At 40.0% G+C, this 16116-nt stretch overlaps 1 protein-coding gene across 17 annotated transcripts in view; it reads right to left on the reverse strand.

The window, feature by feature from the left end:
* Positions 1–16116, reverse strand: part of ZC3H14 (zinc finger CCCH-type containing 14) — a 51330-nt gene that overhangs the window by 29405 nt on the left and 5809 nt on the right. For all 17 annotated transcript variants that reach the window (XM_030803925.1, XM_030803935.1, XM_030803932.1 and 14 more), the window contains 6 exons: positions 13371–13411; positions 12261–12456; positions 11163–11592; positions 8997–9157; positions 7932–8032; positions 5723–5878 (listed from right to left, as the gene is read on the reverse strand). In XM_030803925.1, the coding sequence (XP_030659785.1) occupies positions 5723–5878; positions 7932–8032; positions 8997–9157; positions 11163–11592; positions 12261–12456; positions 13371–13411 (1085 nt within the window). The remainder of the gene's footprint in view (positions 1–5722; positions 5879–7931; positions 8033–8996; positions 9158–11162; positions 11593–12260; positions 12457–13370; positions 13412–16116) is intronic.

The following is a 16116-nucleotide window of genomic DNA, read 5'->3' on the forward strand; positions in this document are numbered from 1 at the left end:
CAACACCCTTTCTCAAGTGGTAAGTCAAGCAGCACAAAAACTCAGCAAGGTCAAGATTTGAATAATGTTAACAGTAGAGCTTTATCTACTGAATAAATGTAAAATTCCCAATCCAGTAATTAGTCCACTTTCTTCCAAAATGCACGTGGAAGATGCATAAACTTGATTATGCACTAAGCAAGTGTTAACAATTTTCAAAAACTATGCATTGTAAAAATTACATTATCTAACCACAATGCAATTAAGTCAGATGTATATAGTAAAAAGGATTAAAAGACAGAAACACACACCACTTCCAAATACTGTATAGAAAACACACTTTCAACGATGAAAATTATAATGGAAATTAAAGACAGTCTGATAATGAAAACATGATGAATTAAAACCTGTCATATGTATTCTTCTCAAATGCTTACATTTGAGAAGACGACAGGCTGAGGTAAATAATTTTTAAAATATTGAAGGATAAATTAAAAGAGAAGTCGGGCCAGGTGCAGTGGCTCACAGCTGTAAACCTAGCACTTTGGGAGGCTGAGGCAAGACGACTGCTTGAGCTCAGGAGTTCCAGACCAGCCTGGGCAACATAGTGAGACTCCATCTTTACAAAAAAACTTAAACATTAGCTGGGCATGGTGGTGTGTGCCTATGGTCCCTGACGTGGGATGATCATTTGAGCCCAGGTGTTTGAGGTTGCAGTGAGCTACAATTGTGCCACTGTACTCTAGCCTAGGCGACAGTGAGACCTCGCCTCTTAAAAAAAAAAAAAAAAAAGCACAAGTCAATGAAATAGAAAACAAAAACACCAAAAAAAAAAAAAAAAAAAAAAAATCAATAAAGCCAGGATAACGTTGTTAAGTCTTTGAAAAGATCGGCAAAATAAACTTCTAGTGACAGACTGATGGCAAGACAAAAAGCAAAAAGTACACATATTATGAGGTGGGTGAGCTAGTAAAAATAAAGACACCAGAGAAATGAGAGAATGCTATCTGCTCAAACAAAAGAAGAAAAAAAGCTATCAACAACTTATGCCAATACGTGTGAATGTTTATATTTTAAACACCTGCCCCAGATTTTACCGTACAACAGTGAGTAACCACATTAACAGGTAACAGTTGCTTGCAGTATCACTTCACACTTGTAAATATATCTAGTAATACCAAAGTCCTCATCAGCAAAGGTACCTGACACCATTTCAACTGTCCCCTTTTAAAACACAATACAGAAAACCACACAAACATATAGCTTAATGAATTTTTGTAAGGCAAAACACCCTTCTGACTACCATCCAAGTCAACAGAGAGAACGTCATCTGCCACCCCAGAAGCCTCTCTGTGTGCTCCATCTTTATCAGTCCTCTTCAAAAGCAACCACTATGTGCTTTTTATATTAACGCCTAGAGGTTCTTTATAATTTCACACATACTGGGTATCCCTAGCCACTACAGTTTAATCCTGCTCCTTTTATTTTCCTTTGATTTGCCTTTTAATCTCAAGTTCTCAGGCTATTCAACCCATAGTGTCCCAAAGACTATTTTTCCGGCTGCACACTCATGGTGAAGCTCAACCAACATATTCCTCTGGCCTCTGCAACTTCTTGCAAACTGACTGCTGGGCTGGAAGCTTGATGACTTAGGTTTACATTTTTGGCAAGACAAACGTTCTGTTCTTTTGTATCAAGAGGCACAAAACAACTGGTTTTCACTCTTAAAAGCAAAACTCTAATTCTACCATCTTGTTCTCTTATTAGCTGAAATCATTTTAAAAGAAAATGCTTCTCTCATGTACTATATCAGAGGCTGGCAAATCTTTTAGGCTATTTTAGGCTATGCAAGCTATATGGTCTGTTGCAACTATTCAACTAAGGTTGTAGTATGAAAGTAGCCATGGACAATACATACATGAATAGGCACGGTTTGATTCCAACAGACGCCAACTCCTGTCCTATGGGGTTACCCAGTGGTATCATTCTTACAGAAAAGACAGCATAAATGTTCAATTATTTTATTTACCCAGTTTTCAAGACAATGAATATCTACTATCTTCCAGAGGTAGGACTAGTTACAGCTTATTTTTTAAAAATGTCATTATGAAACTGTGGATTTAAATGGGCTTTAATCCACTGCGATATTTACACCTACTGAATCTCAAATAATTCTATTTTTGGCCAATGGAAACCTCTCTAAGTCGGCTCCTGCATCCTTTGGACATGGTCTACCATTCATTGACAGCTTCTTTGCTATCTGGGATGTTGAGCCATTCCAGGATCATGTTAACATTTCTTGCCCCAGACCTGAAAAAAGACATTTCTCAAGAAGCCTAGTTCTTTGTTTTTTCATTTTTTTTTTTTTTTAGATGGAATCTCACTCTGTTGCCCAGGCTGGAGTACAGTGGCACAATCTCGGCTCACTGCAACCTCCGCCTCCCAAGTCCAAGCGATTCTCCTGCCTCAGCCTCCTGAGTAGCTGGGACTACAGGCGCACACCACAACGCCCGGCTAATTTTTTTGTATTTTTAGTAGAGACGGGGTTTCATCACGCTGGCCAGGCTGGTTTTGAACTCCTGACCTCAGGTGATCTGCCCACCTCGGCTTCCCAAAGTGCTGGGATTACAGGCGTGAGCAACTGCACCAAGCCCAAGAAGCCTAGTTTTTTAAATAGGAAGTATTCCAGGACCACAATCTGGGAACTATGGATGATGCTAAGGGTTGACGAATGTTTCTATGCCCTTCCAGTAGACAGAACTAGAAAAAAATGTATTTATATATAAAATACAATGTGAGTTCCAAAACATTTCCAATGTAAATTCAGGACAACAGGCTTTTATTGTCTGAAGCTCATCCTCCATTAGATTCCCTAAGAAAAGTTCACGGGAATAACAGTCACTGAATTTCTGCATATAGATAACAGTTGGTGCTGGATCACTTCTAAAGGTCACTTTTGCTGGACATTAAATTCTTGGCTCACATTTTCTTTTCTGGAGTATCTTAAATATGCTAGTCCATTTATTTCCAGCACAAAAGTGATGCTGTTGAAAAGTCTGATGATAATCTACCTTTCTTTTTCTTCTAAGTCATGTGCCCCTTTTGCCTAAATGTCCATTTTATTTTTAAAATTTCATTAATTATATAATACATCTTAGTGTTATGGTTCTCAGCAAATATTCTCAGGTATACTGTGCAATTTTTCAGGCAACAGTTTCAAATATGTTTTCACCTCAGGAAAGTTTTCTTGAAAGACAGTTAATGTTTGCTCTGTTCCTCTGAATATTGTTTCTTTGGAGATTCCTATTATAAAAACACTGTATTTCTATTGCCTATTATCAATATTTGCCACTTTCTCATGAGCCCTTTCTTTTAGACTTTTAAAATGTTTTTGTCTTTTATCTTCAATTTCTCGGAAGATATTTTAATTTTATTTATTTTTAAATTGCTATTTTCTGTAGCTATAAGGTTTTGCTATGTTGCCCTGGCTGATCTTCAACTCCTGGCCTCAAGTGATCCTCCCATCTTGGCCTCCAAATTGCTGGGATTACATGCATGTTTTATTTTATTAAGACACACTAATTCTCGAATTCTTTCTAATTTAGTCTTCATTTCTCTTGAGACAGGGTCTCACTCTATCGCCCAAACTAGATGGCAATGGCATGATCATGGCTCACTGCAACCTCAGCCTCCTGGGCTCCAGCAATCCTCCCACCTCAGCCTGCCTGGAGGGCAATGGTATGATCGTGGCTCACTGCAACCTCAGCCTCCTGGGCTGCAGCAATCCTCCCACCTCAGCCTCCCAAGGAGACAGGACTAAAGGTGTATACCTCGCCCAGCTAATATTTTTATTTTTTGTAGAGACAGGGTTTTGCTATGCTGCTCAGGCTAGTCTCAAGTGATCCTCCTGCCTCAGCCTCCCCAAGTGTTGGGATTACAGGCATGAGCCACTGCACCCAGCCTCAAAGTTCTTCTGTTTTATGTTTTTCTTGGCTTTGTCTTGTATTATTTAAATAATGTCTTCTAGCTCACTTTGAAATTGTATTTCTTTTTGGTATACCTTTCAGCATGCTTTCACTGAAACAATGCTATTTTGTCTTTTATTCCCTTTTATCTTTTAATTTGGCACAGGACTTGACCTTGATACTTTTCTGTTGTTAATTTTAGGGGAAAATTTGCTTTGGATAGCTATTCTAACTTCAGAATCAACAACCTTCTTCTGTTGATTTTGTGATGTTAAAAAATATGGCACCTTGCTTTGAGATTTCCTATTGTTTTCCTCTCCTATTTTTATCTGACATTCTTTCCTTTTCTCTATTGTCTGTTTCCCTGCTCCATTTGATTCCACTCCAAGACTCTCACATAGAGCCCTGTCTTTGAAGAAAACCTTGGTGCAACACATTACAGACTCCATAAGGAGTAGACCACTGCAGCCCTTTTAGATTAGCCTCATCTGCCACTACACTGTGCAAAATCCCTCCTCCGTTTCAGCTACTCTTCTCAATTTGGCCCATTCACATTTTCCAATTGGTACCTATTGGCTGTTTGGGGGCCAAACAGGTCTTGTCCTCAGGCCTATCATTTATCAGAATAGTATATAACACTGTCACGGCAAACTGAACAATACAGTCAAAAATTTTTAAAGAGACACAATGAGGAGACAAATACAGAACTGACAATTTTGAAATCATAAGGTTTCATGAAACCAGGAACAATTTAAAGGACAGTTTTGAAGAAATGAAAAAATACATTCCAAGGTTCTTGAAAAGTATGTGAGAAATAACATTAATAAGCATAGAGATTTTTTTGGTGGGGTTTTAAAATTCAAATCTTAGTAGAAAAAGAAACAGAAGAAACAAGAATCCTTCTTAATGACAAAAGAGAGAAAAGGTCTGAAGAGTCATGGAGAAGGGTTGTGCAGGCCCAGGGGTCAGAGAACAGAGACACTAAAAGTCCAAACTAACAGCGTTAAGTTCTGGGTAATGAGGAGGAGGGGAGAGATACTTTCACAAAGGAGTCAGAAGATGAGAGACACACTTTCAAAGTCAAAAGATTGTATAGGAATTGGGGGAGACAGCTGAGAAAAAAGCAAAAAAAAAAAAAAACCTTGAAGCAAATTGATGTATGTTAAGCACGTGGGGATAAATTAGGGTTGCTGGGACACATATGGGAAGTCAGAGACAGGATGCTTAAGAGAGAGGAGATTTAAAGGTAACTAAAATTTCAAGTTCAGGTAAACGGGTAGGATCAACAAAAAGAGAAAAAGAAAGAATGCAGAAATAAATATATCTTTAAGAAGGAGCTATCTAAAGACCAGCAAAATTCTGATAATAACTAAGGCTTAATGACTGGGTCCATGAGAGTTCCCTGTACTAGCCTTTCCATTTTTGAGAATATTAAAAATTTCCACAATAAAAAGACTTTCAAAAATTTCTAGAAAGGCTGGGTGCAGTGGCACACGCTTGTACACACTTCCAGCTACTAAGGATGCTGAGGCAGGAGGACTGCTTGAGCCCAGGAGTTTGAGGACTGCCTGGGCAACACAGCAAGACCCTACCTCTTTAAAAAAAAAAAATTTCTGAAGTGTTGGTATGAACCTTCCTCATGGTATCCTTCTCATTCTATTTCTGGGCTTAATCATCACTTTTTTCATAGTGTAACATTTCATAAAAATCCATTGGAAAATATTCAATGCCTCATGAAAAAACTGTAGTAAAGAGTGAAACATCATTTAAGTTATTACCTTGATTTTTTTCTACAGAATCGCCTTTTGTTTCCTCTTCTTTAATGGGGGGACTTATTCTGGGGGTCCTACTTTGTCCCTGGACCACTTCTGCTAGCAATTCTTCTTGAGAAGTTCGAGTTCTGGGAGCAACTGGAAGTGTCTGTTTCTGTGGGACTTTCACATAAAAGCAAAAAAGATAGAAATACAAATGCAGTAATACATCAAAACTCCACGGTGACTATGTCATATTAAATATAAATGCCTCCTTTGGTTTAGAACACACGAGGAGTTCAGGCTGGGAGCACTGGCTCATGCCTGTAATCTCAGCACTTTGGGAGGCAAGGCGGGCGGATCACTTGAGGTCAGGAGTTTGAGACCAGCCTGGCCAACATGGCAACACCTCGTTTCTACTAAAAATACAAACATTAGCCGGGCATGGTGGCACACACCTGTAATCCCAACTACTCAGGAGGCTGAGGCAAGAGAATTGATTAAACCCCGAAGGCGGAGGTTGCAGTGAGCCGAGATTGCGCCACTGTGCACTCCAGCCTGGGCAACAGAGTGAGGCTCTGTCTCCAAAAAAAAAAAAAGAAAAAGAAAAGAACAGAACATATATATAAGGAGTTCAATCCATAGATACCATTCATTTTTTCTTACAACATTACTGAGATAGATACCTGACCTATTTATCCAAACATATGTAAACAATATCCATACAACCACATACCATGAATACAATATAATACATATGTATTCATTTTCAACAAAATGCGGTTTATTTAAGCTTAGCTTCATGATCTTATATGAGTTTCAAATTGTAATTTAGATAACCTAGGTAAAGAAAGAAAATTTCAAAGTCATGGAACTTCTCTAAACTTCTCATCATTCTAGACAATACTGCTGATAGATCAGGAAATGAAATGTAGATATATCATTAGGTCAAGAGTGAGCCTTTGCCTGATCATCCTTATTCTATATGCCAAAACCTGTTGAATTTTGTGTTCAAGGTTAAATTGGGGATGAGGAGAACCAAGAGGACAGACAAGTATCAGGATCAAAAACTGATGGTGCCAGGCGCGGTGGCTCACGCCTGTAATCCCAGCATTTTGGGAGGCCGAGGCAGGTGATCATCTGAGGTCAGGAGTACGAGACCAGCCTGGCCAACAAGGCGGAACCCCGTCTCTACTAAAAATACAAAAAAATTAGCCTGGCATGGTAGTGGGTGCCTGTAATCCCAGCTACTTGGGAGGCTGAGGCAGGAGAATTGCTTGGACCCAGGAGGCAGAGGTTGTAGTACGCCAAGATCACACCACTGCACTCCAGCCTGGGCAACAGAGCAAGACTTCGCCTCAAAAAAAGACAAAAAACAAAAAAACTGATGGCTACAGCTTACCTCATTTTAGGAAGCGGGTCACAAAAAAAAGAAGCGAGAGAGTGGATAAGCAGGGCAATGCTGTAAGTACACCCATCAAATCCACAGCAAAACTTAAATCTTTTTAGAGTAGCTCATTACCATCAGCTTGTTAACACAAGTTTACACATTGGCTACAACAGGTCGGCCAGAGTACAGAATTTAATGGCAACACAAAATGACACCCATCAGTTGTTTGCACGTCACAATCAGCTTTCCGTAAGACCAGCTTACAGCTGATTCATCTCCTGTTTTGAAAACATGTAATACTTTTATATTCTCTCATAAAATTATTCAGTACTTCCACTAGAATTGGAGCAGGAACATCACAAATTAGTCAATTCTCTGCCTTATATTCTATTAATGAGTTCCACCAAAAGGGAAGAAACCAACCTTGTTTATACACTACTGTTTGACAAATTTCTATAACTTCAGCTACCTATTATTGTCCAGTTGTACTTCCCTTTATACATCATAAATTCATATCTAATATTGAATCTAATGCTACTAATATGAAAGTCCCACTTCATCAAAATTCTCTTCAAAATGTTTACATACTATATATTTCACACACATTGGAAAGATATAAAAGGCATTATACGGTGCTTGAAAAACTACAGTCCATTAACAGTTGGCAAAGTTTCTCAAACTTGTCAATTTCCTTTTAAAGCCATTTTTCTATAGGGGAACCTCATCTTGGTCTTGACATCTGACAGGCACCTTTATTTTACCACAATTTAAGGAGCAATCATTTTCAGCTTACTCAAGAATTACAGAAATGTCTTACCAAGTATAAACATAATACATTTAAATTACCTGTAGAGTAGTTAGTTGTTTTTGTTACGGATTCCTGAGCTTCAGATATAGCCTTCAAAATCAGATTCTTGTTAGCTTGTTTAGAAGGTGGAAGAGAAGGTCTAAAAGAGTTAAGGTATTTTTATTAAACTTTAAATTTCAGTTCTTCATAGGCCAGCCATCTATTATGCCTTTACCACAACCTTCTCTAGGTTTTAAACAGACTAGCTGCAGTTTTTAGAAAATGCCAACTACACTGGAACCTTGTTTTTTTTTAGACAGACTCTTACTCTCTCACCCAGGCTGGAGTGTGGTGTCACTGCAGCCTTAAACTTCCAGGCTCAAGCAACGCTCCCACATCCACCTCTCCAGTCTAGGACTACAGGTGCCTGCCACAATGACCAGCTAATTTATTTTAATTTTTTTAGAGACAAAGACTCATTACATTGCCCAGGCTGGTCTCGAACTCCTGGTCTCAAGCAAACCTCCTGCCTCAGCCTCCCAAAGTGCTAGGTACAGGCATGAGCCACCATGCCTAGGCCCCTTTTAGTTTTTTTAAATAATAAATCTGAATCTTAACTGATGTTGTTCCCTCTCACCCCACCATCATATTTAGTCAATATTCTCTGCAATCCATTTCTCTCATTATCGTGTTTCTCAAAACCCAATGGAAGTCTTACATGGTATTACATTAAATATTTACATCAGGTGCAGTGGCTCACGCCTGTAATCCCAACACTTTGGGAGGCCGAGGAGGGCAGATCACCTGAGGTCAGGAGTTCGAGACCAGCCTGGTCCAACATGGTGAAACACCATCTCTACTAAAAATACAAAAATTAGCTGGTCGTGGTAGTGCACACCTGTAAACCCAGCTATTCAGGAGGCTGAATCAGGAGAATCACTTGAACCTGGGAGGCAGAGGTTGCAGTGAGCCAAGACTGTGCCACTGCACTCCAGCCTGGTTGACAGAGCCAGACTCCGTCTCAAAAAACAAACAAAAATTATTTTCGTGATTATTCTCTTCAATAAATCAGGAAGACTCCACCAAGGCAGTTAAAGATTAATTTACAGCCATGTTCAAGGTACCTCCTTTCAGGCTTTGCGGGCACAGACACACTGCTGGAGATGCTTCCTGTTCGAGACCCATAATCATCATCTTCTTCCTCCTCTTCTCCATCATGATTGAATTTTTTTACTTTAACAACTGAACTTACCACAGGCAACTTTCTCTTCCGAAAGTTTTCATCCTGCAATCAGATAAAATTTATGCTTACCTAATCTCAGAAAATAACAAAAGTTCTACCACAAAATGTTTCCATTTTAAGAAAAAAACAGTACACAGTAATATGAGAAATTCACAGAGTATTTCTTGGTTTTATATAAAAATATAAATATGAGGCCAGGTGTGGTGGCTCACATCTGTAATCCTAGCACTTTGGAAGGCCAAGTGGGCGGGTCACAAGGTCAGGATTTTGAGACTAGCCTGGCCAATATGGGGAAACCCCGTCTCTACTAAAAATACAAAAATTGGCCGGGCGCGGTGGCTCACGCTTGTAATCCCAGCACTTTGGGAGGCCGAGGTGGGCGGATCATGAGGTCAGGAGATCGAGACCATGGTGAAACCCTGTCTCTACTAAAAATACAAAAAAAATTAGCTGGGCGTGGTGGCGGGCGCCTGTAGTCCCAGCTACTTGGAGAGGCTGAGGCAGGAGAATGGCGTGAACCCGGGAGGCGAAGCTTGCAGTGAGCCGAGATTGCGCCACTGCACTCCAGCCTGGGCGACAGAGCGAGACTCCGTCTCAAAAAAAAAAAAAAAAAAAAAAAAAAAAAAAAAAATACAAAAATTAGCGGAGCGTGGCGGCATGTGCCTGTAGTCCCAGCTACTCGGGAGGCTGAGGCAGAAGAATCACTTGAACTCGGGAGGTGGAGGATGCAGTGAGCCAAGATCATGACACTGCACTCCAGCCTGGGCGACAGACACCATATCAAAATAAATAAATAAATAAATAAATACTATAAATATAAATATTATCCCTAACAGTCAACCTTTGCTAAAACAAAAATTAGAACTTTACATTTATTTTATCAACAGCTGCATACAGTGTTATTGAGGAAACTAATAAAACAGAGTTAATTGGTTGCTCACTAGCAATTACCATGAACAATCTAAAATTGACTGAAACCCCCCAAATTAATTTAAGAGTAATATCTCAAATGCTGGAAATCCCAAAAATGTATACAGATGTGACATAAAAGAACTCTAGGAGCAAGCCATGGAGAGGAAAATCTGGTATATCATGAGAAACAACAGATAAAACAATTTAAAAATAAACTTGGGGCCGGGCGCCGTGGCTCACACCTGTAATCCCAACATTTTGGGAGGCCGAGGAGGGCAGATCACCTGAGATCAGGAGTTTGAGACCAGCCTGGTCCAACATGGTGAAACACCATCTCTATTAAAAATACAAAAATTAGCTGGTCGTGCTAGTGCACACCTGTAATCCCAGCTATTCAGGAGGCTGAATCAGGAGAATCACTTGAACCTGGGAAGCAGAGGTTGCAGTGAGCTGAGATCAAGGCAGATGGACCACAAGGTCAGGATTTCAAGACCAGCCTGGCCAACATGGTGAAACCCCATCTCTACTAAAAATACAAAAAATTAGCCAGGCATGGTGGCAGGTAATCCCAGCTAATCGGGAGGCTGAGGCAGGAGAATCGCTTGAGCCCGGGAGGCGGAGGTTGCAGTGAGCTGAGATCGCGCCATCACACTCCAGCCTGGGCAACAAGAGCAAAACTCCTTCTCAAAAAGTAAAATAAAATAAAATAAACTTGGAATATGTTCTTTTGGTTTTTTTGTGTTTGGTACTTTTTGGTTGAGATGGAGTCTCGCTCTGTCGCCCAGGCTGGAGTGCAGTGGCACGATCTTGGCTCACTGCAAGCTCCGCCTCCCGGGTTCACGCCATTCTCCTCCCTCAGCATCCCGAGTAGCTGGGACTACAGGCGCCTGCTACCACGCCCGGCTAATTTTCTGTATTTTTAGTAGAGACGGGGTTTCACCATGTTCGCCAGGCTGGTCTCAAACTCCTGACCTCAAGTGATCCGCCTGCCTTGGCCTCCCAGAATGCTGGGATTACAGGCATGAGCCACCGCGCCCAGCCTTGGAATATGTGTTTAGTTACTTCATATATTATTTAGTATCAAGAACTGCTGATTTTTAGCCTAATAAGCCAGAATTTAAAAGTACATACAAACCTCCATACTCATTTTCTCCGAGTTGTTTCTAAAGAACGGACTATACGTTTCTTCTAAGCTGTTAAGCACCTCTGGTTCACACAAACGTCCTGTTTCATATACCCAACTACTCTGCATATCAAGCTCCTTGGCAGCATGAATACTATTTTGCTGCTGTTGAAATTGCAACCTGTTTAAATGAACACCACTATCTGCATTTCTACTTGCAGGTGGTCGATAAATTTCAATAGAAGGGCGAGAAGAACCATATGTAAGTGTCACTGTAGGTTTTTTCTGAGATAAGGGATTCTCCTGCACAAAGTTGAGGTCTTCGTCAATGAGATCATCTGGTTCTGGCTTAATATCAATCACATCTTCAGAGGGTGCTGGCTCCCTCAAAGGTTTCACTGTTGACATTAGTCGGGTTGCAGCTCCATCATCATAAGTCTGTCTATTTAAAAGAACAACAAAATGTATTATAGCCAAATTAGGGCAATTATCTCCAAATCTTTAAAGAATGTTTACTTCAAAAATTTCTTTTTTTTTTTTTTTTTTTGAGACGGAGTCTCGCTCTTTCACCCAGGCTGGAGTGCAGTGGAGCAATCTCGGCTCACTGCAGGCTCCGCCCCCCAGGGTTCACGCCATTCTCCTGCCTCAGCCTCCCGCGTAGCTGGGACTACAGGCGCCTACCACCTCGCCCGGCTAATTTTTTGTATTTTTAGTAGAGACGGGGTTTCACCGTGTTAGCCAGGATGGTCTCGATCTCCTGACCTTGTGATCCGCCCGCCTCGGCCTCCCAAAGTGCTGGGATTACAGGCGTGAGCCACTGCACCCGGCCTACTTGAAAAATTTCCATGGAAAAACTGAGGATATTCCCTTTACGTATTCCATTCAAAACTACTTTGAAATTGCACTTTCTTTAAACTTTGATTTACTAAATTTGTGATAAAAGATAATCATACTTAGATCTTATCCATTATTTTATTCAAAAAGCTACTCATGATCACTTCACTGTTTCTAAAAATTGCTGAGAACAGCAAACTGAAAGATATAAAAACTAATATAAATGTCACATACACAGAGCCATCTGCCCACAGCAGGTCTACGCCAAACTCTTACCTGACATTTGTGGTTTTTGACTCCTGCGAACTTGTAGAAACTCTGGAATCTCTTTTTTCAGGTCTCGTGCTAGGAATGGCAAGCGGTGGCACTGCAGCTTCATGCCTCCTCTCATCTCCCCGACTGAAATTGCTCTTGTTTGAAGGCACGTTACTATCAAAGATGTTGGTATCAGAAGACTTCAGACTAGAGGGTTCTGAAAAGAAAAATACAGTCCTTTTAATCTATTTTTATTTTTTATTTTTATTTACTTATTTTTGAGATGTAGTCTCACTCTGTCGCCAGGCTGGAGGGCAGTGGCACGTTCTCAGCTCCCTGCAACCTCCAAATCCCTGGTTCAGGCGATTCTCCTGCCTCGGCCTCCCTAAGTAGCTGGGATTACAGGCACGTGCCACGATGCCTGGCTAATTCTTGTATTTTTAGTAGAGATGGAGTTTCACCATGTTGGTCGGCCAGGATGATCTCCATCTCCTGAGCCCATAATCCGCCCACGCTGGCCTCCCAAAATGCTGGGATTACAGGCGTGAGCCACAATGCCCGGCCATCTATTTTTATTACTTTAAGTCTTTTCCTTCCTCGTCACCAATTCAAAAGCAACATGTTTATTGTAGAAAATTTTAAAAATGTAAATAAAAATCACCAATTATCTCAAAGGTGATTTTTCAGGGGAAGAGCACATATACATATTTTTTAAAACATGTATCTTATGTGTGTATATTCTCATGTTATTCTTCCACAACATTATTTTTAATAGTTGAATATTATTCCACACATGGTAATACAACAATTTCACTTATTATTACTGAACTTTTAAACTGTTTTCAATTATAAAATACCAAAATATCCTTAAGGCTAAATCTTTGCACACATATGTAATTATTTCCTTCGGATAAAGTGCACTGCTCCCTCTCCCACACTTAAATTATCTTTGAATTATGTTAAATTTGCCGCTCTTAAGTTCATAAAAATATGTGCTTTCTAAAAAAGTTCAAATGAACCACTGTTTTGAAAGTGATGGGTTTTTCCCAAAGCACTATGACTTTAGAAAGAAACAAATCATATGCCATAGCAAGCAGAAATTAAAAAAAAAAAAAATGTTATGAATCTTACCAGTTGTAACAGAGCGAAGTTTATCTAATACACCATGAAGCCTGAGGAAAAAAACCAAAAACAAAAATAAAGCTTCCGTTAATAAAGATTTCAATTCAACTGTCACTCTAAATTTATGACATTATATTCAGAGATGTTTTTTTTATTTTTTTATATTTTTATTATTTTTAAATAGAGACGGGGTTTCACTGTGTTGTCCAGGCTGGTCTTGAAGTCCTGGACTTGAGAGAACCACCTGCCTCAGCCTCCCAAAGTGCTGAGATTACAGGCATGAGCCACCACACCTAGCTGAGATAAATACTGATAAGCTGTATTTAGTGAATTAATGGTATTAACTTTCAAATTTCACATTTTTTAAAAAAGGCTTTGTATAAATCCTACAGAAGTCAATAAAAAATTGTATTTTTTTCTTCACTGTTTTCAACATCTAGCCTCTGCAAAAATATGGGAAAGAATATCATCTGACAAATCTTAGTCTACAAAATATGTCACGCTGTTTTCTAAGTACTAAAGATCTACTGTAGCTTACAGTAAAACAAGTATAAACATGTAATATTGCTTATTATTACAACCATTTAAGCAGCTTATATTAACTGCTTAAATTAGATGGTGTCTTGGACAACTTAATTCTGAGAGGTTAAAGAAAGTTATAATCTCAAACTATGCTATATAATTTCACTCTATTACTTTCAAAACTGATGCTGTAAGGCTGTAATCTTGCTTGTAACATAACCTGTTTTGGTAGTTATAAATGAGGTAATTTGCCTTACATCCCTTCCCAGTACCTCCCAAAAAATGCCAGAAATCTCATGTTTCAGTGAGAACCCTAGTCACATGCTACTGTCCCCACGGACACAATTACTTCAAGGCTCCAAATAATCATAATAGTCTGTTTGGGGATGGTGTTAATGAACACTAACTTAAGAAAGTAAAGTGTCAAAATGGGGACATCACCCTTTGCATCACTACATGTTAAAGAACTCAATTTATGGCCAGATGAGAATGTTGAATTAATTTGGTTTTAAATTCATGTGGTAGTCTGTTTTAAAAATCTGTATAAGTATTCCATCAAGTTATCGGAGAAAAGGATCTACTCGGTCACTTTAGAAAAAAAAAATAGTACTCACAATAATGGTAATTTCCCCAGTCAAAAGACCCACAATCTTTTTTTGCAGGCGGCTGGGAGGGAATAACCTCTGGGGACAAATAGTAACAAATGGGTTGGGTCACCCACAGTGAGGCAGCAGTGTGTGTATCATAACAACTGATGACCACTATACAATGTTCTTCAAATTTGTGCAATGTATAAACCCAGAGAATTCTGTGCAGAATTTCAAGAAGGTTGATAAGCATACAGTTGCCTACTTGGGCAAAAACACCTTGAAGACGACCTTTGGTATAAAGGCAAGAACTTAACCAGGCTCATCTCCCCACTTAGTACCTCCTCTTGCCATTCAAATTCGGCAGGCCACTTGCTCACTTAACTTCTGCTACATCATCACCTTTCATGGTAACTGGTAGTTCCTTGTCTGAGGGGCCTAATAAAGTATTTCTTCTGCCTATTCTCAGCTACATCATTATCCTCCAGCCCTCATCCTCACTCTACCTCAAACCTGGTACCAGGACCTAGCATCTTTTTTTTTTTGAGACGGAGTCTCGCTCTTTCACCCAGGCTGGGGTGCAGTGGCGCGATCTCTGCTCACTGCAGGCTCCGCCCCCCGGGGTTCACGCCATTCTCCTGCCTCAGCCTCCCGCGTAGCTGGGACTACAGGTGCCCGCCATCTCACCTGGCTAATTTTTTGTATTTTTAGTAGAGACGGGGTTTCACCATGTTAGCCAGGATGGTCTCGATCTCCTGGCCTCGTGATCTGCCCACCTCGGCCTCCCAAAGTGCTGGGATTACAGGCTTGAGCCACCATGCCCGGCCAGGACCTAGCATCTTAAGTTGAATCTTACTCTTCTAGTCAGTATTCTCAACTAAAGGCATATAACAGTAATTTATGTATAAAAGCAAAGTTGCCTATTTTAAAATTCCAAACTTAAAAAAACTTATAAATAATCTCAAAATATGCTGTAACATTACACTATAATTATTACTCAAAATGAAGGTGTGAGTTTAATAAAAAGCTTAAAAAGTGAGAAACAGAAAACCTTGCCCTATAAAAGGTAACTCATTGTAAAAGGCAATATAAGAAGCCAACCCAGTTCAAACAAACATCTGTAACTGGTTTTGGTGGGGGTAAAGGAACTATTAAGATACAGAAGCTGGCCAGGTACAGTGGCTCATACCTATAACCCCAAGACTTCTGAAGGCCAAGGCGGGAGGACTGCCTGAGCCCAGGAGGGAAGACCATCCAGGGCAACATACTAAGACCCTGTCTGAACAAAAAATTTAAAAATTAGCCAGGCATGGGAGTGCAGGACGGAGGGGACTGCAATGGGATGATCACTTGAAACCAGGAGATCGAGGCTGCAGGGAGCCATGATTGTACCACTGTGCTCCAGCCCGGGTGACAGAGCAAGACCCTGTCTCAAAAAAAAAAGATATAGAAGTTTACAAAAGAAACATAATAAGTATAGCCGACATATACTAAGAATTCCTTAGAGAAAAGATAGAGACACCTGTAAGTACTTTACACATATTAGCCCATTTGATCCTCAACAATAATTTTATAAAACAAGTGACTATACTATTCCCATTTTATAGCTAGAGAAACCAAGGCAAGACACAGGGCCAAGATTCAAC

The sequence above is a fragment of the Nomascus leucogenys genome, chromosome 22a (genome assembly GCF_006542625.1).
Source record: "Nomascus leucogenys isolate Asia chromosome 22a, Asia_NLE_v1, whole genome shotgun sequence".
NCBI lineage: Eukaryota > Metazoa > Chordata > Mammalia > Primates > Hylobatidae > Nomascus > Nomascus leucogenys.